Raw genomic sequence first — 23169 nt, 5'->3', positions numbered from 1 at the left:
ACAGACCAGGAGGAGAGGGCAAGACGAGTGAAGGTTGTTGTTCCTTCTCCATGCTCTTGACGCTGCTCAAATACTTTGAATGGTAAAACAGGCAGAACTTTGGAGTTTGGGCATTGGCATGCGGTGCTTAATCTGGGAATGGCACTTGCTGTTAAGACAAGTGGAGATTTACTCTAATCCTAAACCCTATGACTCCAATTTGGGGTAGGTCCAAAGCAACCCTCCCCCAATGTTTGGGGCTACAACTCCCATCATCCCCGAGCAGTGGCCATGCTGGCTGCAGCTGATGGTACTTTCAGGCTTTTGGTGAGCCCCCTTGGTAAACACCTTTTTCACTAACACACATCCTAAGAATCTCGTATTGAACAGCGACAATCCTGCATCTCAGCCAATTTGTCCAGGAACTTACATAAGTTATAAAGCAAAATGTTTATTGGTGACACACAGAATCAGAATATGCATGATACCGCAGTGGGGAAAAGCTCAGGAAAATCTGCACATTTACTACAGCAATGGGGAGTCGCTCAGCAGAAACAAAGTATACAATTTCTTTGGTCTGAAGAAGAGGAGTTTGGATTTGATATCCCGCTTTATCACTACCTGAAGGAGTCTCAAAGCGGCCAACAATCTCCTTTCCCTTCCTCCCCCACAACAAACACTCTGTGAGGTGAGTGGGGCTGACAGACTTCAAAGAAGTGTGACTGGCCCAAGGTCACTCAGCAGCTGCATGTGGAGGAGCGGAGACGCGGACCCGGTTCCCCAGATTACAAGACTACTGCTCTTACCACTACACTGCACTAGCTCCCAGTGAGAGAGTTAACTAAATAATTCTAGCCATGATTAAACTAATACATGCATTGCAGACACACAAGAAGGAACAAGCACACATGGCATGAGAAGAGGCAGAAGAAGGGCACAAAAATGGGCAAAAAAGGATGCTGGACAAAGTGGACATTTGGTTGGATCCAAAAGAGAATGAATGCTCTGTTTCTTCCTGGCTACATTTTACAAGAATGCACTCTCTCTCTGCATTCCTTCCGGTGGAGAGAGATTGCACCCAGGCAAGTGTAGCCTCCAAGTTTTCCTTCGTTGCTTTTGCACCAAGGCATTGAAGTGCTTTATTTTTAGCTAAAACTGCCTATGGTTGCTTAGGGAACCCGTTACTCGGTGTACCTTATTTTCACAGAATCCCGTGGCTTGAGCAGCTGATACATGGGTGTTCTTATGCCATTGTATTTTCTAGTGGAAATAAATTAGAATCTAGACTGGATGTTCTCCCGGGAGAAGCAATATTGAATTTTATACTTGAACTGGGCTTGTGGCAGCTGCTGCTGTATGAGTTGGTGGTTGGAGTGGCAGAGAGGCTAAGGCCAAAGTCGTAAGCGGGGTTATTTGGGAGTAAATCCTACTGGAATGAATTGGGTTGCCTTCTGATGCAGTCTGATGAGATCATCAGGTTACTATTAGTTGTTTAGGGGAAAACATAGGTCTAATACAACCTCCTCTGTGTAATGGTGGTTAGTGGCATGGCTTTGAGGATGGATTTGGGAAAGGACCAAACCACCTGGATAGCTCAGTTGGTTAGACCATGCAGCTGATAATGCCAAGGTTGCAAGTTCGATCCCCATATGGGACAGCTGCATATTCCTGCATTGCAGGGGGTTGGACTAGATGATCCTCAGGGTCTCTTCCAACTATATGATTCTGCACACGTCCCCAGTCCTGATCCACATCACACAGCTGATGCAGTTGTTTTTAAGGTCACAAGATGAGATCGGGAGATAGGATTGCTGATCCCTTGCACCATATATTGTTTGGCCCTTTGACATGCAGTTGGGTTAAAAACAAGAGCAAGAAATCTGCGAGAACAGAGAGTGCTGTCGCCATGTGAGGTCATGGAAGAGTACTCACAGATCTCTGAGGATCAGTCTCCATGAGCGGAGCTCTCTAATTTAGGAGTATATCCTGCTCACAGGAGCCAGGCTGCAGGATAGTGCCGTTCAGCATTCTCATCATGATTTCCCATACATCGAGTTTACTTCTTAACTGGTCAAGACAAAACCAGGGAGTGCACTGCAAGAACCAATTCTTTGCCTCATTGGGTTTTTCTGTGGCTAAATGGACCAATTTGTACAATAAAAGTGCTCTAGATGGAAATGGTGGATAATGATAGCAGGAAACATACGAGATTGCACAGGGCATGATGAGCACTTTAAAACAACTGAGACTCGCCTAACCGTTTTGTGGCCTGATTCACCAGGTAACGTAACAACATAGTCTTTCCCCAGAACAGAGACAATGCAAAAGCCAAAACCAGGCACCAATAACAAGGGAGAATGGGGAACAAGTATCACGAAGCAAAGAGTACAGTTCAGTCCTTAAGAACTTTTCAAGCAGGAATGTAATTTGGAGTAGTGAAATAATAAACACTACTGCTTAATTTCTGGGCTAGATGCCAGGCCTGGGCCCGCCGCCAAACTTATCGGCTGGAAAAGAATCTAAAGCAAAGAGCTTGTGAAGACAAAAAATGGACAATTAGAAATGATTGGACATCTTACATTTAAATAGTAGAAGGAAAAAAAAGAAAGGATCAATACTCAGGACAGCAAAATATTTGGAAATCTTGGAGTAAACAATTGAATATAACTAATTGCTCTTACTTCTGGTCTCCAGGCCTGAAGCCTGATCATGTCTTGGAGACTAGATTTAATTGAAGCAAAAGAACTTGAAAGGGAAAACTACAATAAATACTACAAAGATAACAGAAGCGGGTAAAATCCAGGCCGAGACATTCGCATTAAACTATAAGGAAATTATTGTGACTTTAAGGCACAGTAAATAGCAACTCTGTGAAGCAGTTGAGTTGGCTAGATGCCAATAGACAATTCCCATGAGGTAAAGCAATCCAAAATAAATTGGGGGGGGGGGAGCACCCATCATATCGAAGTGTCCAGTGATTAACCAGAGCCCAATCAACAGAAGCAATTATGGCAAGTAGAGAAGAGAAACAAAGTGGAGATGGAAGTAAGAAAAACAGGAAAAATGGAACTCTGAGGGGGAGTAAGGACGAGTTGGGGGCAAAATCTAAAGAAAAAAGGCATCAAGAACAAGCAGATATCTTGGATAAAATAAAAGAAATGATGCAGAAAGGCAACGAGATTCTCAGAAACCAGATAGTGACAGACATTACCACTCAAATAGACAAAGCAATTTCAGAGATCAAGGTAAGATAAAGTAGATAAAGTAGAAGCAAAGATGGACCAAATCCAAGAAAGAGTGCAAAACAATGATGAAAAGATAAAACAACATAATGTGAAAATTGAGCAATGGGAGCTGAGAATGATGAGAGTATTTCAGGAGTTTTACCAAGAGTTATATCCACCAGGTAACAATTCTGTGGGGAAGATGAAAGAATATATTGAGAGACACTGGAAGATAAAGCTAGAAAGGAAGGATAAAGAGGTTATGGAACAACCAATTTCAGAAAAAGATATAGAGCAAGTTATAGGGAAACTGAAAAGGGGGGGAAGCCCCAGGAGCAGATGGATTGGGAACAGAATATTATAAGGTATTTTAAAAAATATTGGTTCTTAAATTAAAAGTATTATATAATTCAGTAATAGAGGTTGAGATGACCCCACATCATGGAACAATCAATGATTATCTTAATTCCAAAACCAAGTACCCAGGACCCAGGATTGTATAGACCGATTTCCCTAATAAATCAAGATGCTAAAATATTGACTGCAATAATGGCAAAAGGACAAATAATTTCATGTGTAAATATATAAATAAAAACCAATGTGGCTTTGTATCAGGAATACAGATGTCTAGTTTAATAGCAAGAGTGTTGAATAAAATAGATATAATAAGAAAAAATAAATTGAAAGCTGGTATAGTAGCATTGGATATCTTTAAGGCTTTTGACAGTGTAGAATGGCCGGTGTTAAAAATAATTAGAGAAAGTTTAGGATTTGGAGAATGATCTAAAGGATTACTAGATCAATTATACTTGAGGAACACGGCATATTTCATATTGAACAATGGTGTAACAGAACAAATAACACTAGCCTGAGATAGAAGACAAGGGTGTCCCTTTCCCCAATTTTATTTGTATTGGTCATTGAAACTCTGGCCAATGTAATTAGAGAAGATGGAAATATGAAAGGAATAAGCAATAAAGGAAAAGAGAAAATAAGCTTATTTGCAGATGACATCTTGCAAACAATCAACAATCCGTTGGAAAATATGCAGGTAATAGAACCACATTTGAATTTTTTTGGAGAAATAGCAGGGTTGCAAAATAATAGGTGCAAATCAGAGATTATGAGATTTAATTACGATGAAGATGAAAAATGAAAACTTTTGAAGGAAAAAATAGATATAAAATTAAGAAATGTAATAAAGTACCTGGGAATAAATATAACAAGAAACTTAGATATTGGAGACAGAGATAAAGGGTTGGCAAAGTATTATTAATAAATTTTGTAATGGGGATCAGAAACCCAGAATCAAAGAAAAAAAATCCCAGAAATCCCAGAAAATATGTGGACTAGGTCTCCACAACATAAAGTTATATTATATAGCAAATAAGATATATTATAGATGGGATAACACAACAAGGAGAGTTAGCATGGTTAAAGAGTGGTACACAGAAAATGAGCGAGAAATTAGTGAATATATTTTCTGTCAAACAGAATAGGAAATGGTAGCAGAATATTGAAAATCCCTTATTAAGAAACATCATTGAGATACGGGCAAAATATAAAGGAAAATTGATACCAGTAAATTCCCCACTAACCCCGGTGGTGATGATAGAAGATTTCCCAGTAAATTTTAAGAAGGACATTGAAAAAGAAGTGAAAGAGAAGAAAATACTTAAAATAAAGGAATGAGTGGAGAAAATGAGAAGCAAAGAATAAGAGAAGCTCTAACAGGAAGTAAAATAACTTGGTTTAACTGTATACAAGTGGAGCAATGGACAAAGAAGTGGCTAAGGGGTGCAAATTTTTAATTTTTTTATTTATTAATATAAATAATTAAATTAATATAAAGAAATATAATATTTTTGTTAAGGGAGAATGGGTTTTTTAAAAATCTCTAATCCTTCAGTTTATATATGACACTGTTGAATCTCATCATTTAAGACGGAAGGCACAGCAGAACAAACCCAATCATATAGACTACAACACTATAAAGGAAGGAAATTTGTCTGTGTATCAACAGGGCAAGGGAGGGAGAACCCACTCCAAACTAGTTCTCATTACCAAAGAGCATGAACAATAGCAGTAGCTCCCCTGAACGGGAAGTCTAGCTGCATTGCTTGCAATTACTAGATCAAGCATTCAGAGGAAGGAACACTTTGGTTTTGTCTGTATAAGAGGACATTTTACTGGGGCAACCCAGTCAAATGGGCGGAAGAAGAAGAAGAAATAATATTGAATTCAGTGTGATGCCCCCGTTTCACACAGAATGTATCAGGTGGGGCAGGAATGCTTCCCCACCTGTTAGGCTTTATCGTAGCCTGCAGTGAAATGTAATACACTTTTATTTGCAAAGTGTTGCATTAAACCTCAAAGGTTACTTCACCACACCCACAAGCTTTTGGGAAGATGATGGGATGACACTCATTCACCCTAGTTAACGGCTATGCATTTTTTGGAATATGAGTGAAAGTCATTACACCAGTGGCTGCAAAAATAGAAGAAAGGATCAAGATCGGAATTGCTGTATTTGGATTATATATGAGACTATGCGCAGGACCTAGAAATAATTACCGTATCTCCAGACGATCAGAACATGGGAAGTCACCAAATTTGTTTAATTTGGAATGTTTAATTGGCTTTATAACTTGTATTATGATTTGGTATGATTTGACATTGTAATAATGTGACCCATATTGGAGTGTTATTAATGAATATATATATATATATTAAAAAAGAGGGCTTTTCCCTGTTCTCAAACCGTGGTGCCTCCATACCTGCCCATAATAGCAGTGCAACGGTGGTGTCTTGTCATTCCATGATGTGCCCTCTCACTCGCCTGCTGCCAAGCCAGATATTTACTGTGGATAAGGGATCCTGAGGTGCACCATGCATTTAAGGTGCCCCCAAATCACTTACATAGAAAGCTGTGTTATACTGAGATCAGGCTATTGGTTTATGTAGCTCTGCAAAGGACTAGCCTCAGTTCTCCAGGGTGTTAGGCAGGGGTATTCTCAGCCTTACCTGGAGCTTTGGGAGAGTGAGCTTCAAACTTTTCCCAGGCAAAGCCAATGCTTTGCCGCTGTGCTACAGCCCTACACAGGATGTAGAGGACCATTAAACTGAAATTGGATGGATCCACAAGAAGCTTTGCTAATGCTGACCTTGCAACAAGAGCCCGCACCCGTCTGTGCTCCATCATGGCAAACTGCTTTTGAAATTGAGGGGAAATTCAGAAGCAGCTTCCGATCAAGTAGAGTGGGGAAATGTTTTCCACCCAAGAGTAGCATTCCTTTCTACTCAATCTTCTGGGGACCACATGCCAGTGGCGGGCAGGGCCAGAGGCAAAGGTGAGCCTGAGAATGAATGCAAATTTTACCTTTGCACAGCAACGTTTCTGTGCACACCTGCTTGTTCTCCATCCAGGCAGGCAAACAAACATGAGGCATCATCAGAATTCAAGGACATATTCCAGCAGGCTAAAAACACCCAAGAACGGTGCAACGCTGAGCCAGTAATGGGTGTGGCTGGGAAGGGTGTGTTACATGAGAACCTGATAAGGTAAAGGTAAAAGATCCCTGGACGGTTAAGTCCAGTCAAAGGCGACGATGGGGTTGCAGTGTTCATTTTGCTTTCAGGCCGAGGGAGCCACCGTTTATCCACAGATAGCTTTCCAGGTCATGTGGCCAGGATGACTAAACTGCTTCTGGTGCAAAGGGACACCGTGGCGAAAACCAGAGTGCACGGAAACGTTTACCTTCCTGTTGCAGCGGTACCTATTTATCTACTTTCACTGGTGTGCTTTCGAACTGCAAGTTTGGCAGGAGCTGGGACAGAGCAATGGGAGCTCACTCCGTCACGGGGATTTGAACTGCTAACCTTCTGATTGGCAAGCCCAAGAGGCTCAGTGGTTTAGACCAGTGTTTCCCAACCTTGTGCCTCCAGCTGTTTTTGAACTACAACTCCCATCATCCCTGACTAGCAAGACCAGTGGCAAGGGATGGTGGGAATTGTAGTCCAAAAACAGGTGGAGGCACAAGGTTGGGAAACACTGGTTTAGACCACAGGGCCACCTGTGTCCCCATGAGAGCCTGATAATGAGTCCTGAAGGGCCACATTTCCCCCCACCCTGTCATAAAGCGTGGGAATTGGTTGTTCGGAGAAAGCATTCCAGAGAGTGAGTGCACCTTTTTCAAGCCAAAGGAACCGTGGATCCTGCCCTATGGAGGAGGTCTACCTTTGTATGCATCTGGGCTAAATACATTCACAAATGCGTAATCTTAACACAGTATTATACTACATGAATCTACAGTATGAAAGCGAAATAATTTCCTATTATACAGAGAAGTGGGCTTTTCTTTTTTTAAACAAATCAAAGGTCTGTAGCTTTATTATGAACAAAGGTACTTTCAGGGGGTGGCGGGGTGGAAATGACATGCTGTAATATCCTGCATTACATATCTTCTAAATTGGGAGAGGAGCGAGGGGGGGGGGGAGTGGGAGGGATCTCATGCCTCACAATGGATAGATGTAATGGGATTGAAATACATTCCCCGATCATTAATACAAGCTTCATATAATACAGAGATAATTGATGAAATCGGCTGACCGTTTTTGGACCTTGGTTGCATTTTTAAAGCAGGCAAAACCCCTGGCCCAAGCAAAAATCTAGATCCAGTCGGGAGCAAACATAGGAGCACCTTACAAAAGGGTCTCCTTTGTGTCCAAGTCACACAGACTGACTGGAACATGCGAGAAGTTAGCAGTTTGGTTTAGAAATGTAAACGTGAGTCAACTCTAGGTAGAAATTAAGGTAGCTGTCATCGGCTCAATGACAGGCGATTCGCCGATAAAATCATTCCGCAAAAAGACGACAGATTGTTTTCCAGCAGTTCACGTGAAGGCATTTGGGCTATTGTCAGCAGATGACAGAGCAAGGGGTTGGGGGATGCAGTTCCTTCTCTCAGCTTGGGGGGGAAAGCAAGATAGAAAAAAATCTCTCCTTTGGACTTCCTGAAATTGTAGTAATGTAGAACACTTAGCAACAGCTTCCCCCCTTTGCTTAAACCATGTCTCTGATTTTGTATACAATCCACTCAAGAGAGCTAAAGACAGCTGCAGTATAAACTGTAAAAATGGTTTTTAGAAAAAAGCGTTTCATCAAAATTCTTACATAGCAAAACATTCACTTTGGAACAGTAATTATTAGTAGACACTAACAGATCAAAGGTCACCTCCCCCCTTTTTTAAAATAATTGCCAGCATTCTTAGTAATCACATCAACGTTAAGCTTTCATTGTAGGGTACAAACCTTTTCATATACTAAATAGTTTGCTAAGAAATAATCTAATTATTGCACTTCATTATTATTATTATTTTCTTTTTTTAAAAAATCCAGGCTTTTGTCCTACTTTATGAGAACGGATGACCTGCAAATAAAACTATGGGATGAAAATGGCTTCTTACAAAAAGACACACTTTTAGAAGATTATGGAAGAATATGGTAGGTGAGTATGAAAATGTTTGTAAGCGTCTGCCCCTTTGTTTTATGTTTAACTTGTATTACGAATTACAAAAAGATACCGGTTTGCCAGGAAGCCACTTACCTACCCTAATAACACCTATACGTCCAATACAGTGGGGAGGTTGGAAGATACCGTCTACCACTCACATCATGAATGGGGTGACCTGGTGCAGACACTGATCTTAACCCAGAACAGCCACGTTTATAGTGGTTGCACCAGCACTTATCTGCAATCTAATGCTGAATATTGAAAACCACCCAATGTAATCACAACCAGGCCTGTGTCAATTCTGAGCATCCTGCAACAGCGTTGCGCAGGAGTGAGAAGGGGCATTGTGTAGCATCATAGGAATCTCACCTTTCATTTAAAGAGGAAAAACAAGCAAGTTTCTAAGCCTTATGACTGAAGATATTAATTTGAATTGGTGTTGAGTGAATCCTGGAATTCTGGGGAGAACTTCTAGTGGCATTGAGCTGGAGCTTCGTTCTGTTGCATGGCTCCCCATCTCACCATATGACTAGCAAGGCAGAATAAATTATGCAAAGCACAGACATATACTTGCAAGTTTTCATAATTTATTCAGATTACAGGATTTTGGTTTATCACAGCGGGTTCACAACCTTGTCCGTAGCACAGCGCAGACGATGCATGGAGAATGTGTGCACGGTTACACATTTGATGCAGAAACAACTCGGGACACAGTGCAGATCTCACTGACTGGTGGCGCACTGATGTGTTCATGACTTAAATCAAATAGCAGCCGCAGCCTTGGGGTCGATACTAACTTGGGTGGCAAACTCCGGCTGCCGTGCTTGACAGTGAAACATGGGCCTGCTGATTGCATGGAACTAGGGACAGGTTCATACACTACAATGGCGATGTGGAGTTTCCAGGCCCAAATGATTTTGTGGGACAACCTCATGGTCTGCGTCTGCCCCCCATCTTGGATTTTCATGGCAGCGCTGCATCTCATGGTGGTGGCAGGTGACATGGTGCTGTGCTAGCGGAAGGCAGTGCAATGAGTCCCGCTGGCGCAACAGGATTTCCCTCCTCCCAGAATCTACTTGGGACGGTCAGGAGAATAGCCGGGAGAGCCCGCAGAGGGAAGAAAAGGGAGATCGTTCTGTCTGGCAAGCAGAAACGCTTGTGCTGACAGAATGAACTGCTCAGTGCAACTTTGAATACCACCCTAAATTTCCTGATGGAAATTATCGGGAGATGCAAGGCTTTGAACCTGGGTTTGTTTGTGTGCAAGGCATCTGCTCTGCCACCGAGCTATGACCCCTTCCCCTGTACACTTGCCTGCAGCTTGTTTGCTGGAGCCGTGATTAGCTGTGGCCAGCATGACACCAACCTCCCAACAGCTGAGTTGCCTACTGGGATGGGGAAGGGCTGAGCCAGTGTAACCAATGCGGTGCTTCCACCAGTGTGGTTGCACAGTCCCAAGCTTGCCTCCACCTTGTCTAGGTAAGCAGCAGCGGCACCACGGCCAGCAGGGCGGCTCCATGCCCCCTACCCACTGTGCCAGCTGCTGCTCGCCATAACACAAGGAATTGCCCCCTTCTGATAGAGACATAGGGATTGCAAAACATAGGATTCAATTTGTACGACCGTTCTCTGGTTGAATGCTCAAGAGCACACGTTAACCACAGGAAAGGGTGCTTCTTAAAAGCTTCTTTCCCAAGTGATGGTGTCCACAACATGGGGAAGGAAGCAAAATCGGATATATTTTATAGGAGTTGAGGGCTATCGTTGAGAGTCCTGTGTGACAATGCTTGCACATTTCTCCCTGCCTAGTTCAAGCCCTCAGATCCTGCTTGCAGATTGGATCCTGCCAGGATCCTGCTTGTACTCTTGGGTCAACACTTAGCAGCAGCAGGGTCAGCGAAGCTGGCCTCGGACATGCAATATAAACACCAGGGTCGCTGGGGAAAGCTGTCCTCTGCAAGCAACCCCACCATGGCCCTAAAGCAGGCATAGGCAAACTCGGCCCTCCAGCTGTTTTGGGACTACAACTCCCATCATCCCTGACCACTGGTCCTGTTAGCTAGGGATGATGGGAGTTGTAGTCCCAAAACATCTGGAGGGTCGAGTTTGCCTATGCCTGCCCTAAAGTGTGTTGTGCACGTGGATGCTTGGATGGGACAACTTGTGGAAAAACAAAGCAAAGCAAAAACACAACAAACATGGCAGAAATGGTGGTTTCGAGATGGAAAGAGACACACAGTGAGGTTGAGAGTCTTCCTTTCCCATCCCTAGCTCCCCCGCAAGGTATGAATGTAGCAGTTTTTGGCCCAGCTTATTACCAGCTGCATAAGTAGTAGAAAAGGGGGGGGGGGAGGAGAAAACACAGCTTGAAGAATTTGAACCAGCCATCTAGAAAAATTAAGCTGCTTGAATCAAAGTGGTGTTTGTTTTCCTTTAGTTTTCCTTTTTTTTTTTTTTTTTTTTTTGCTAGTCTATACAAGACTTCCTGGCCAGCAGATAACTGTCAATGTTACTTTGTTCCTCTGTTCCTTCAGCATAGGAACCAGTGCTGAGTGGCTCATGCCCACGGTTGAAAGTCCATTGACCGCAACAATCATATCGCCGCATCTAAAAGACAGAGATAGAGAGGGAGAGAAGCCAGTGAGGGCTAGTAACATGACACAAGTTGCGGTAGCCTAACCCTGGGATCATCCACAACACTGGGATGTACTACTGAACAGGCACACACAGGAATTCACTGTGACGGATTAATTCTATAGCTTAAATCTCCATACATTTGCGTAAGAGAAAACAACAGTTCTAAAAAGCGATTGGGTGCTGTGTGCTAGTACACAACGTCTGCACGCTATGGTTTATTAAGACAAGGTTCCTGGCTTACCTTCACTCACAAGTTTGTTATTTCCAGCTAGTTTACTTGAAATCAACCCTAAATGCCCTAACCTTGGTGGATAAACATTTTCATTTTTTAAAAAACTATCAATTTTGAAAGGTGACTATGTTGTGTACGGAAAAAAGAATGGTCATGCAAATAAGCTCAGTACGAACACATTATAAATTTACATGGGAATACGTTTAGAGCACACAATCTAAACATTCCACAGAATGTCACAAAGAATTTGCAGAATCACATACAAGCTCTAGCTATTGTCCTTCCTTGTTTCAGATACACATAAAAAGAAAGAACCAGAACAGCTTACTTGAGTCTTCCATCAAAATACGCTGGTGTTCCCAGGACAATTGTTTTTATGAAGAAAGGCTGATTTGTGTGATTTTCCTCATAGCCGCCGACAATGCTAAAGCCCCAGCTTGCTAAATTGCTCCTCCGTAGCACCACATCATGGCAACTATGCAGGCAGCTGCGAAAATAATATTATTATAAAATTTCTATACCACCCTTCATGTGAGGTGACGAGGGCCTGCTCGCCATAAGAAATAAATCAGCCTCACACCAATGATATATTGAATAGGCCTAGCCAGCAACAACTGAGCTGAACTGAGCTGAACAGAACTGATCAGGCCCTGAGCATGCTCAAACTGCTGCGGCCTAGCATTTTATTATTTCACAGAACATTGTATCAACTCAACAGTAAAAGACAATGCCATATAAGGAAAATCACACCACTATCAGGGCAGGCTGTGTAGACCAATCACAGGCCAGCATGGGGTGTCCACGCGCTGATCATGCTTAACACAGCCTGCCCTGTCAAAAGGTCATGCTGTAGTACATTTCTACCCGTGCGCCCATTTTCCCTATAGGTAAACCAACCATATTCCCACAGTGAGGACCACAGGGCAATTTACAATATAAAAATGCAAAAACACATAACATAGTAACAAACAACAATTATACCCCCCCTCCACGCATAGTTTAAAAGGTCATAAATTGTTTAATTAGCAAAAGGCCTAGGTGAAGAGGAATTGTTTTGCCTGGTGTCTAAAGATATTTAACAAAGGGGCCAAGTGAGCCTCCCTGGGGAGAGCATTTCACAAGCAGGGAGCCACTGCAGAAAAGGCCCCATTCTCAACTTGACGCCCTTCAGGCTTCCCATGGAGGAGGCACACACAGAAGGGCTTCAACATCATCCCAGGGTCTGGGTCAGTTCATACATGAAGAGGCAGTTCTTGAGGTGTTGGGGTCCTGAGCTGCTTGAGGCTTTATAGGTCAAAAACCAGCACTTTGAATTAGGCCTGGAAACGAATTGGCAGCCAGTAAAGTCGAGGCAGGATTGGCATTATATACTCAAAACTGTCCTACCCTGGTGAGCAACTTGGCCACTGAATTCTGCACCAGCAGAAGTTTCTGAACTATCTTCAGAGGCAGCCCCATGTATAATGTGTTGCAGTAATCTACCCTAGTAATCTATTCTAATCTACACATAACAGGTAGATTAATGTTCCATTTGCGCAATCATTGCTGCTTGCCGGAGGGAACAATCCCCTCCCCCTCCTATCCTGTGCTGTTCTGGGGGCTCTTCCAAACCCCTACTGCCAATTTCAGGGGGCATGGGAAGAGAGTAGAGGGGGAAAGCCCCATTGCACAAGCAACGGGTTTCCATTGATGGGGCATGTTAGGTGAATCCCTCTCAAAGGGTGGTAGTCAGCTCAGTTTTATTCAGAGTACACCCACAGAAATTAATGAACCCAAGTAAGTTAGGTCCATTAATTTCAAAAGGTCTGCTCCGAGTATAATTTTTGAATATCGCCCATAAATTATAATATGCAAATGTTATGCTAATCAGTGTTCTCTCTTTTGCTCGTTTTGGGGATGCATTTCCTCTGTTAGGGTGAGGACACTGCAGCTGGATGCTGTGGGCCTCCCTTTCCAACAGTCACAGAAGAAAGGTCTGCTTCTCCTGTGCAGTGCTACTCTGCATTCTCCAATATGGCACACTAGATGCAAAGCCAGACCAAGACATAGACGAGATCTGCATTTGCAAATAGGTGGTACACTGATTTTTTAACTAAGAAATATTAATCAGGTGGCCTAAAGGCTACTCCAGAGGCCTGGCCAAACAAGAATGCCAGAAATGCAGAAGACCACAAGTCAAAGTATGGTTGTCTGATTGTCTAGCAGTACCTGGGAAGCCCCAGCCACATAACCCATGATGGGGACCAACTTGCATCGTATTCGTTCTCACTGATGGTGCTGGGCTGCTCATCATTGGCCTGGGGCTGTTCTTCAGCGATCTGGACCTCCAAAGCTTTGAGGGCAACGACAGAAGAGGCAGCACTGGCTTTCAGCATGGCCACTGCCTCGCTGTGGCTTAGGTTGGTCAGATCAATGCCGTTAATATTCATCAGAACATCGCCTGGTGGAAAAAAGAAAATAGAAGCCATTAGTTGGTCCAGAAACCTGTGGCTTTCCTGTAAAAATGCATAGCTTGTTGTTTTCTGCTCCTCACTCGCACCTGGACCCTACAGGCACACGCACCTGTGATGGTACGCAAGGTGGTTCAAACCCAGGTTGGAAGAGAAGCATCTGGCATAGTGACGTCCACTTCTGGACTGCAAAGTCAGCAGTCTTTGGGAAAACGACACATCTCGGGGGCATGTTTGCAGGCCAGAATGTTGCACACCAGGCACCAGATGGTTTGATGGGGAAGACCTCCCTCCTTTCCTGCCTCCCACTTGCAGCCACTGCTGAAGCATCAATAGCAGCCAGGTAAGCGAGGTGGAAGGGATGCAGTGCAAGATTGAAGGGGGAAGAGGCTCTCAAAGGCCTAATTGGGTTGGCTTGGAAATAAGCAGAGTTCTCTGCGTTTTGGAAAGGGGAAACATCTTGGCTTGTTTCTAATCCAATCCTAGTGAGGCTAGTAGGTCCTGTGCGATGCAGGTCCAACCTGCTAGGCTGCTTGTCAGCTGCCAATAGATTTTTACAACAGTGACACAAGATGCACGGCGTTTATGGTTATGTTGCAGTGTTGCTGGCTCTGCGATGCACAGAGGATGCATCTCTTAAGTCATGAACAACTTCTTGCTCTTCTTGCTCTTTACCCTAACAGATCCAGAAAAAGGAGTGAAAATTATGCACATTGCATAATCAAGCCCTTCAAAGTGTGCTTTCAGGGTGGGGTGGGAGAAGCCCCAAAGTTCTTCCTTCTGCTCTCCCCCATATAAACAGTAAAAAATGTGTGTCTCTGCTTTAGAGGCATGCAGAACTCATTTGGAAGGGGGGGGGGGATAAAAAGGGCTAGATGAGGAAAGTGCTTCCCAAAAATCATTTATATACCTCAAGCATTAAAACTGATGCTCAGAAAGGATGATGGGGCTAGCCAGGAAGGAATATTCTTCAGATACTGGAACACATATTCAATGTGATATCTAGCTTGGACTCTTCTATTGTAACTTGCCTATACAATGGATGTTAGTTGTAATGATTACAGGAACAGTTGTTACCCCATAAGATCTTTGCACAGAAACTGTGAACTTCCCAATGAAACCAATGGGAGGTTTGCAAGAGAAATGGCACCCCCCATTCATTTCAATGGGGGTTGTGGAGAGCTTTGTACTTTGGCTAATTGGGAACAGTGCAACACGCTGCCTGAGGAGCCCATTCTAGTCCCACCTCTTTTGATCCTGCCATCTCTTGCCAAGCAGCCTTGAGGTTGCACGCTCGTGACAAATATTGGCAACTCCCCACTCTTGCTTCCTCGGCCTCCCGCTACAGTCATGCCAAGGGACTCGTGGGGCTCTTTCTTCACCGTGATATGCTTCTCTTGGCAAGTAACGCATTGGGAAAGGTCCTGCAAAAAGGCAAATGCCGTCCGTTAGGCAGGTTGAATCTGAAATCCATATTTAGCCTTTTATAAAGGTGTGGTATTTATTCCACCCACCCTGCCCCAGCAAAAAAACAGAAGAAGAGCTGAGATCTGGAGCACCTCCATAAACTTCCCGGGAAATGCAAAATGTTGCTGTACCCTGTCGTCTGCCTCTAGATACCATGCTGGGTGGTTGCACAATAGCCAAGCATCACTCCACTCTTGGGGGGGGGGCGCTATTTAGGACAGTTATCTTTTGGAGGTGTGGAAGTGTTCAGCATCAAAGACTCACAACTAGTGCCAGCTGTTGAAATTATATGCTCAGGTGTTGCTCACTATACTCTGCTCTGATCTGCAATGAGTACCAATTTTTCATAGAACAAAGGACCACAGGAGAACATAAGAAGAACATGAGAACATAAGAAGAACATAGGGAGGCAAGAGCCACCTGTTGGATCAGGTCAGAGGTCCATCTATTCCAGCATCCTGTTCATACAGTGGCCAACAGGATGCCTGCAAGTGTCAGGGACTGGGCAGAGGAGGAACGGCGGAGACCGCCTCACCAGTCTGACCCTTCCAGAGAAGAGGAAGACCGTTCAAAATTACAACGGGGGTTTGAGGGAGGTCACAGCTCAGAGGAAGATGAGGAGGAAAGTTGGGAAATAATGGGAGAGGAGGAGCAGGCAGAGCCAGAGCAGCAGCTGGCTGACATGTTGTCACTAGAAAGCATTCCAGACCCTCCATCTCCCAGAACTTGGCGGGCCTTAAAAGTAGGAGAGCAAAGGGCTCAGAGACAGATGGCCCTAAGCGGCAACCGTAAGGGTGTGTGTGTGCTGTTGAGGCATGAGGAAGTGGAAGAAAAGGGGGTGGAGATTTACTTGGGATGCCATTATTCTAAGAGGCTGCATTCTCAAGCCTCTCTCTGCAAATACTGAATAAAATGAAGTTGGTAAGGACTTTTCCTTGTCTTATCCATTCCAGGCAAGCTGCCGTGGGGGTTGGTTCCTCTGCCACCTGACAGCAAGTGGGATATGAGCACAACAGCACTCACCCCAGCAACTGGAATTCCAAGGCAGTATATAAATTTAACAAATAAACAAAATACTGCCTCTGACACTGATATGGATAGGTGCCATTCAACCACTCATAGGAAGAGCCACACTACCCACCGCCCTCCAGCTTACCTTGTGTGGGCTGGGCCTGTTACTGTGATACAGCGCATGAGACTGGTGCTGGCTGATGGGGTGAATCCCTCCATCTCTGAGAATGCTCACGATCTGTGACTTGGCAGGCCTGGAAATGACTAGGCTCACCCTCTCGCCGCTGGCCTGTGGGGAACAAAACAAAGGAACAGGAAGGGCAGTTGGGAAGAAATCAGCATTATTACCAGCACCACAGCCAGACAGCCCTAAAATAAAATGGGTAATGCATGACGCAGGGCAATAGTGGGGGAGATTTCTGCTTTTTCTCACAAACCAACTAGCCACCAACTGCACAAAGTATAGAATGGAAGAATTCTGCGCCCAGGAATCTCTTCTGAGTACCAGAACTGAACTAGGCCCTATGCACACAACCCTTTTGGAGGGCCCTGTTTGTTCACCTAAATAAATGTGACTATGTCCGAAAATATGACATGCATAAAAGTGAACTAGTTAATAACATTTTTTAAAAAATTAGAATTTTAAACTAGGAACTTCTGGTGGGCTGTTTTGTTTCATTTAAAAAAGAGGCAAAGACAAAAGAGCTTGCCAACTGGCTGGCTGAGGTGGCAGATATGCAGGTAACGTTCTGCCCAATCAAAGTATGATGATGCAACCGAAGAGGTTTAAACTCAGTTCATGCCTATAAATCTGTCATTGCACTCAACAGCCATTTTGCACAGAAACCCATTCCTGAACAATTTTCAGTATTCTGGAACGGTGATTTATTACAGTTGCAGGTCTGTGATGTTATGCTCCAGGATGCCATAGCAGTTTCCCTAAAAGCAGGAAAACAATGCTGTTTCTCTAGTACGCCACAAGATGTCCTGTTAAAGGTTGCTTTCCTGTGGATACAGAGATGGTGCGTGTGTGAGAGACACAGTGATCGAGGAGATGAGCTGGGATGGATGAATATGGATTGCCTAGTAGTTTGCTTGAAGTATTATCTTTCTTTCTTTTTTGAAAGGTTGGTATCTCCTTCGAAACAAGTATTTTTAAAATTCCCCTTTTAACTACTTGCTCCCCTCTTCTCCTTCCTGATCCCAGTCTCTTCCCATGTACCCATTCACAAAGCAAGAGGGTGTCTCAAATGCCAGTGCAGTAACACAGGGGTCCCCAGGGTGACCTCCCATTTTGCATTTTAGGTGGGGGTTCCCATTTACAGGGCTCAGTCATTCCAGTTCAAGCTCTGTGGATGCAGAGTATCATCAAAAGGCTCCAGCCTAGCTGGGGATCGTACAACTCCCTGAGCTGTAAATGTTGATCAAAAGAACTGGACAGGGTACCTCAGTATACGTTGGTTTTAAAAGAGACCTAAAAACCTGCTTTGCACCAAGTCAGATCATTAGTTCAGCTGGACTGGCAGTATCTAATCTCACTGCCAGCAGCTCTCCAGCGTCCCTGGCAGAAGTCTTGCCAGTTGAGAACGTTTCCTGTTATTCAGATACATGACACTCAGTCAACGCACTGGTTCATGTAGCATTAAAAGCTGATTTCTATACACAGTCTAAGAGTGTGTGAGCAAACCCATGCTTTCCTCCCTTTAGTGAAACAAAAACAACTCCTTGTGTTAGGGAAACCAACCATATCATTTTAATATGGAAAACAGCCTTCATTGCACAAGTAAGAGTCCAAGGAGACTCCATGCTAACAAGTTGGTTTAGCAAAGTCATGTCCAATTTCCAGCAGGCTGCGACCTGCTATTGAGTATCAAAAACTGGCAGTGATCTACCACACTCTCCCATTGTCGTTCTTCAACTTAAACATATTATATTTGACTGGGGATACCCAGCCAGATGGGCGGGGTATAAATAATAAATTATGATGATAATAAAAATAATAACAAATTATTACCCCCACAGCAGCCCCCTCCTAGGGCCCTTGGCACATGCGGGAAGCCAACACGCCCCAAAATGTCCAATTCCCCCTTTACCAGATGAAGAGCTGGTGGGGAAAGTTCAGCATCCATGCAGAACTACGGGAACTTCTTTCTACGGGAAGTGGCGGGAGGGGAGAGAAGGAGGAGGGGCATCATTGTCTCTCTCTTGCCCTTCCCGTAGCTCCCGCCACAGCTCTGCAGCTTGTGTAGAGCCCATGTGCCTCATCTTCACCTCCCTGGCCTGGGGCTGCGGATTGTAGGTGGCGGAGGCAGATGCTTTGAGCCTTTCCAGGGCCAGCCAGCTGGCTGGGCGCCGGGCAAAGCCAGTGGCCGGAGCAGGATGTGGGAGGTGGCTGTGAGGCAGAAGCGGCACTAGCACCAGCCAGAGCACTTGGTGCGGCGTGGTGAGCAAGCCTAGCTAAGAAGAACCGCAACTGGCCATGCCGCCTGAGGAGTTGCTCCAGCCACAGCCGAGCGCGCATTGAGGGTGCCCAGTGGCTATGGGAGAGGGCGGTGGGTGGAGACGACGAGGCCTTGGTCATGACTGACCAGAATCCATCGATGCGTTGGACATGTCTGGTTTAGAGGTATGAGAATAAGATATGACATTTTTCCAATCCAGGGATGGAAAACCTGTGGACTTCCAGATGTTGTTGGACTCCAACTTCCATCAGTCCCAGCCAGCATGGCCAACAGTCAGGAATGATGAGAGTTGGAGTCCAACATGCCACAGGTTCTTCATTCTGGCTTATACTCTTATCTCGCTAGGTTTCACTTAAAATTTGCAACATCAGCATCCTTGGTAACTAGCAGAGCGTTGTGACTGCTTTCTCACCCTACAAGATTCAGCCGAAACTTACCTGGATAATCTGAGCAGCCAGTTCTGGGGTGCCATGCTTCAGGTCGTGCCCATTGATAGCCAAGACTTTGTCGTTGCTACAGAGCCGGCCGTCCTGAGCAGCCAAGCCGCCTTCCAAAAGGTCAAGGATGAAAACCCCAGGCTCATCCGTTCTGCGCACCAGCTTGATGCCAAGTTGTTCATTGGTGTCGCGCTTGTGCAGGGTCACGTGGAAACTATCCTCTCGCTGCGGGGGGCTGTCACTGTGGTTGTGAGTTCGACTCCCAAAGCGTCTCTCTCGGAGCACGGTCAGGTGCAGCGCCGTGCAAGGCTGGGAAAGGATGGCCCTGGCATGGTTGTGGGACACGTTGCTGATATCAAAGTTATTGACCTGAAAGAAAAGAGTTAGGACCATGCCAGTGGGACATGCAACAAAATGTTGGAGTGTGGAGTGCACCGTTTAGGGTACCAGCCAACTATTCCTACTTGCCAAGATCTTCTAGTTTGAAAATGTCTCCTCCCCAGAACAAAACACACACACACACACACACACACACACACACACACACACACACACACGCTCTTACTTGATAGGGTTTGGATGCTCCCAAGTTACAATTTTCACATACCCTGATTTGAGCCTAACCTATTTTTTTTCAGTTTTTAAGATCAGTGTGTGTGTGTGTGTGTGTGTGTGTGTGTGTGTGTGTGTGTGTGTGTTTTGTTCTGGGGAGGAGACATTTTTAAACTAGAAGATCTTGGCAAGTAGAAATGATCAATAGTAATACACAGAGCTTTTTTTCAGCCAAAACTCAGTTCCGGTACCTCTCAGGTGGGCACCATTGCCATTATAAGAGAACAAAGGAGGCGTTCATGGTGAATTCCGGCACCTCTTTTTCTAGAAAAATAGCACTGGTAATACATACTGCTGTGCTCGTTAAATTATGTTAACATCTTATCAAAAAATAACCTCTTGGGGCATGGAAAGCTAAAGGAAACATAAGCACATCTTTTTACAAAAGGACAAGAAGACATCCAGTCTGACTGCCACATTTAGAAAGATGCACCAGAATGGAAAAGAGTTATAGGATGAGAAACCCCCAAGAGCTGCATAAATCACCAGTATCAATGCTGAAAGGGCAAACTCACATTGCCTGAATAATGTTTCCCAACCAGAGACTGCCATGCTAACATTTGTCCATAATAGACAATTCCAATTGACTGCCAGGAAATGATAACACTCTCTCTCTTTCTCTCTCTCTCTTCCCCACCCACCATTTGATATAGAACAGCACAGTCCAGACACACGCAAGTTGAGAAGAATATATAATTAGATACGTACTTGCAGTATTTGATCTCCGGCAAGGAGTCTTCCATCTCTGGCAATGATCCCATCTCGATAAACCTCTTGAATAACAATGTTGATCAAAGGTGTTTCATTGCCACCCACTATGCTAATTCCCAGCTCGATATAAGGATTGGACCGATGGATTTCTATGGTGGTGATCTCACCTTCCGGCAAACTCGGCGGCTGATGGGTTGCTGCCCGATTGGAAAAGAGAACAATATGGATGCCTCAATACATTTTTGTCCCTCAACAGAGTAAACTCCTGGGCGACAAACAACAGGATACCTGACATATCGTAATGCAGATCAGCTGAAACCAAACTTGCACAACTTACACCTGGCAGGATAAGCCCTGCCCATGAGATTCATGTACAGGATTGTGACCTGCCACATTCTTATCAGCCCTCCTACTTTTTAAATCGCAGGCACACAACAAAACCAGGAGCTTTACTGCACTATGATGGGCCTCTAGACATGGGTGTGATCAGCACAGCACAGGAGTGGAGAGCTTCAAGCCGGGGGCAAATGTGGCCCTCAGGATTTTAGTAAGATGAGTGAAATTGCCTTGGAGGCTGGCTGTTCAGCTGCGGTAACTGGTGCCATCCTAGTTGCGGAAGGATTAATTCGGAAAGGCCCTGAGGCACAAATACAGGAAGCCAACTGTAACGAACATGGGATGCTCATGAGTGGCTGACCAGATTGCACGCCACTCTAGGAAGGGGAAGCGGAAGAACTCCTTTCCTCTCTGATAAGACTTCGCTTCCTCTCTAAAACCTCAGACTGAAACATTACCATAGGGTAACTGCAGGTGAATGCTGGTATTATTCAGTTTCCTCTTTTTTTTGATAGAAAAACATCCGATAGCTGAGAGTTGATAATGGGGAATCTAATTTTAACAAGATGTTTGATGATATCTGCAGAAAACACAGTGCTTCAGAGGAAGCACATTAAGAGGGAAGGAATTACAAACTATCCTTCCCATAACTGCATTAAAAGAGAGATTTCATATTTTCACACTAGGGTTTCATTATTCGGAAGCAGCAATCACCAATACCCTTCAATGGATGATGGGGAGCCTTTTTAGTTGTATTTTAAATGTATTTTTTTACCTCTGTGGCCCTAATTGTTTTTCTCTTACGCTGCTTTCTGGTTGGTTTTATATTGATTTTATGCTGGTTTTGTGCTGGTTTCTAATAGCTTTACATTGACTGTATAGACATTGTTTTAATACGGATAGGTATTGTTTTTAATATGTATATCTATGCATTATTTTATTGATTCATAACTTTTCTAAACCACATCGAGGAAGGGGCAGTAGAAAAATGCCATGAATAAATACATTTTAAAAAACCAAATGAAAAACTGCCTAATGTCAGCTGCATCGCTAGCTCAAATGGCTTTAAACCAGGGGTGGGAAACCTGTGGCCCTCTATGTGTTGCTGTACTGCAACTTCCATTGTCCTGACCACTGTGCAATACTGGGTGTAGATGATAGAAGTTAGAGGCCAACAACATCTGGAACGCCATAGGTTCCCAAACCCTGACTTTAGGAAAGGATTAGGAAAAGTCATGGGAGCCAAGTCAATGAATGGCTACTAGCCGTGAAAATGAAGTTATTTATTCATGTTCAGAGGCACTATTCTTCTGAATACCACCACATGCTGGGGTAGACAGAGAGTGAGAGAAGTCTAACGCTCTGCTGCTACAACTCCCGAAGGCAGCTGATTGTTGGACCAGCGTTTCCCAATCTCAACCCCTCCAGGCGGTTTGGACAACCTTCCCTGGCCACTCCCCATGCTGGCTGGGACAGATGTGAGCCAGAGTAAAGCAACATCTGCAGGGTACCAGGCTAGGAAAGGCTGGACAAGATGGCCCTTGGTGGAAGCGGTAAAAGAAGTTCCTACAACCAGTTGGGCTAAAGCTGAACTAACAGTGACTTGGGCAGGAGGAATGGATGCAATCTAGTGAAATAAACTGCAGGATGAAAGCCCAAGGTGAGGTGCTCAATCTAGGAAACAAAGTGCAAAGTAAGCGTTATGGTTACCCTTGGGTTATGTAAGCAAGCCTGGGTGAATCTGATGGCTACGTACCAACTTGTGTAGGTGCCAGAGGGCATTTCTCCAAGTTGCCACTGTGGTCACCGTGATAGATAGATGGCAAATCGCATGGATACTTCAAAGGAAAGTGCAGGGAGGCTGAATGGAGATCCATGGTTTTGCATGGGCATCAATCTGCATCCTTGGATAATGTTTTATCTTCTCTAATAATGCCCTACACTTCTGCATCTGTCTGTCTGTCTTGGCTGGGCAGGCCTGCTCTAGAAAATGCTTACTGGAATACTCAGTGCACTGACAGCAAAGGCCATACAGTGCGCTGAGCTATGCACCGCTTTATGGAGCATTTCCATCATCCCAGATCAATTTTAGAAGGCT

The 23169-nt window shown here is 44.4% G+C and overlaps 1 protein-coding gene and 2 long non-coding RNA genes across 5 annotated transcripts in view; 2 read left to right on the top strand and 1 right to left on the bottom strand.

Annotated features, from left to right (window-relative positions):
• Positions 1–23169, top strand: part of LOC310843965 — a 350168-nt gene that overhangs the window by 23227 nt on the left and 303772 nt on the right. The gene's annotated exons all lie outside the window — the stretch shown is intronic.
• Positions 7259–20816, top strand: LOC310843894. Of its 2 annotated transcripts, XR_014563753.1 has the most exons (4): positions 7259–8706; positions 17414–17535; positions 19495–19661; positions 20678–20816. It is a non-coding gene; the product is annotated as an uncharacterized lncRNA (long non-coding RNA). The 2 variants fall into 2 exon arrangements; XR_014563752.1 differs by lacking the exon at positions 17414–17535.
• Positions 9284–23169, bottom strand: part of LNX2 (ligand of numb-protein X 2) — a 75535-nt gene continuing 61649 nt past the window's right edge. For both annotated transcript variants that reach the window (XM_083736682.1, XM_083736683.1), the window contains 7 exons: positions 20733–20932; positions 19413–19781; positions 16659–16802; positions 15282–15459; positions 13794–14025; positions 11914–12072; positions 9284–11323 (listed from right to left, as the gene is read on the bottom strand). In XM_083736682.1, coding sequence (XP_083592808.1) covers positions 11188–11323; positions 11914–12072; positions 13794–14025; positions 15282–15459; positions 16659–16802; positions 19413–19781; positions 20733–20932 — 1418 coding nt within the window. In that variant the 3' untranslated portion in view covers positions 9284–11187. The remainder of the gene's footprint in view (positions 11324–11913; positions 12073–13793; positions 14026–15281; positions 15460–16658; positions 16803–19412; positions 19782–20732; positions 20933–23169) is intronic.

The sequence above is a fragment of the Podarcis gaigeae genome (assembly GCF_964106915.1).
Source record: "Podarcis gaigeae genome assembly, chromosome: 4".
Taxonomy (NCBI): Eukaryota; Metazoa; Chordata; class Lepidosauria; order Squamata; family Lacertidae; genus Podarcis; species Podarcis gaigeae.
This window is presented reverse-complemented; position numbering and strand designations above follow the sequence as displayed.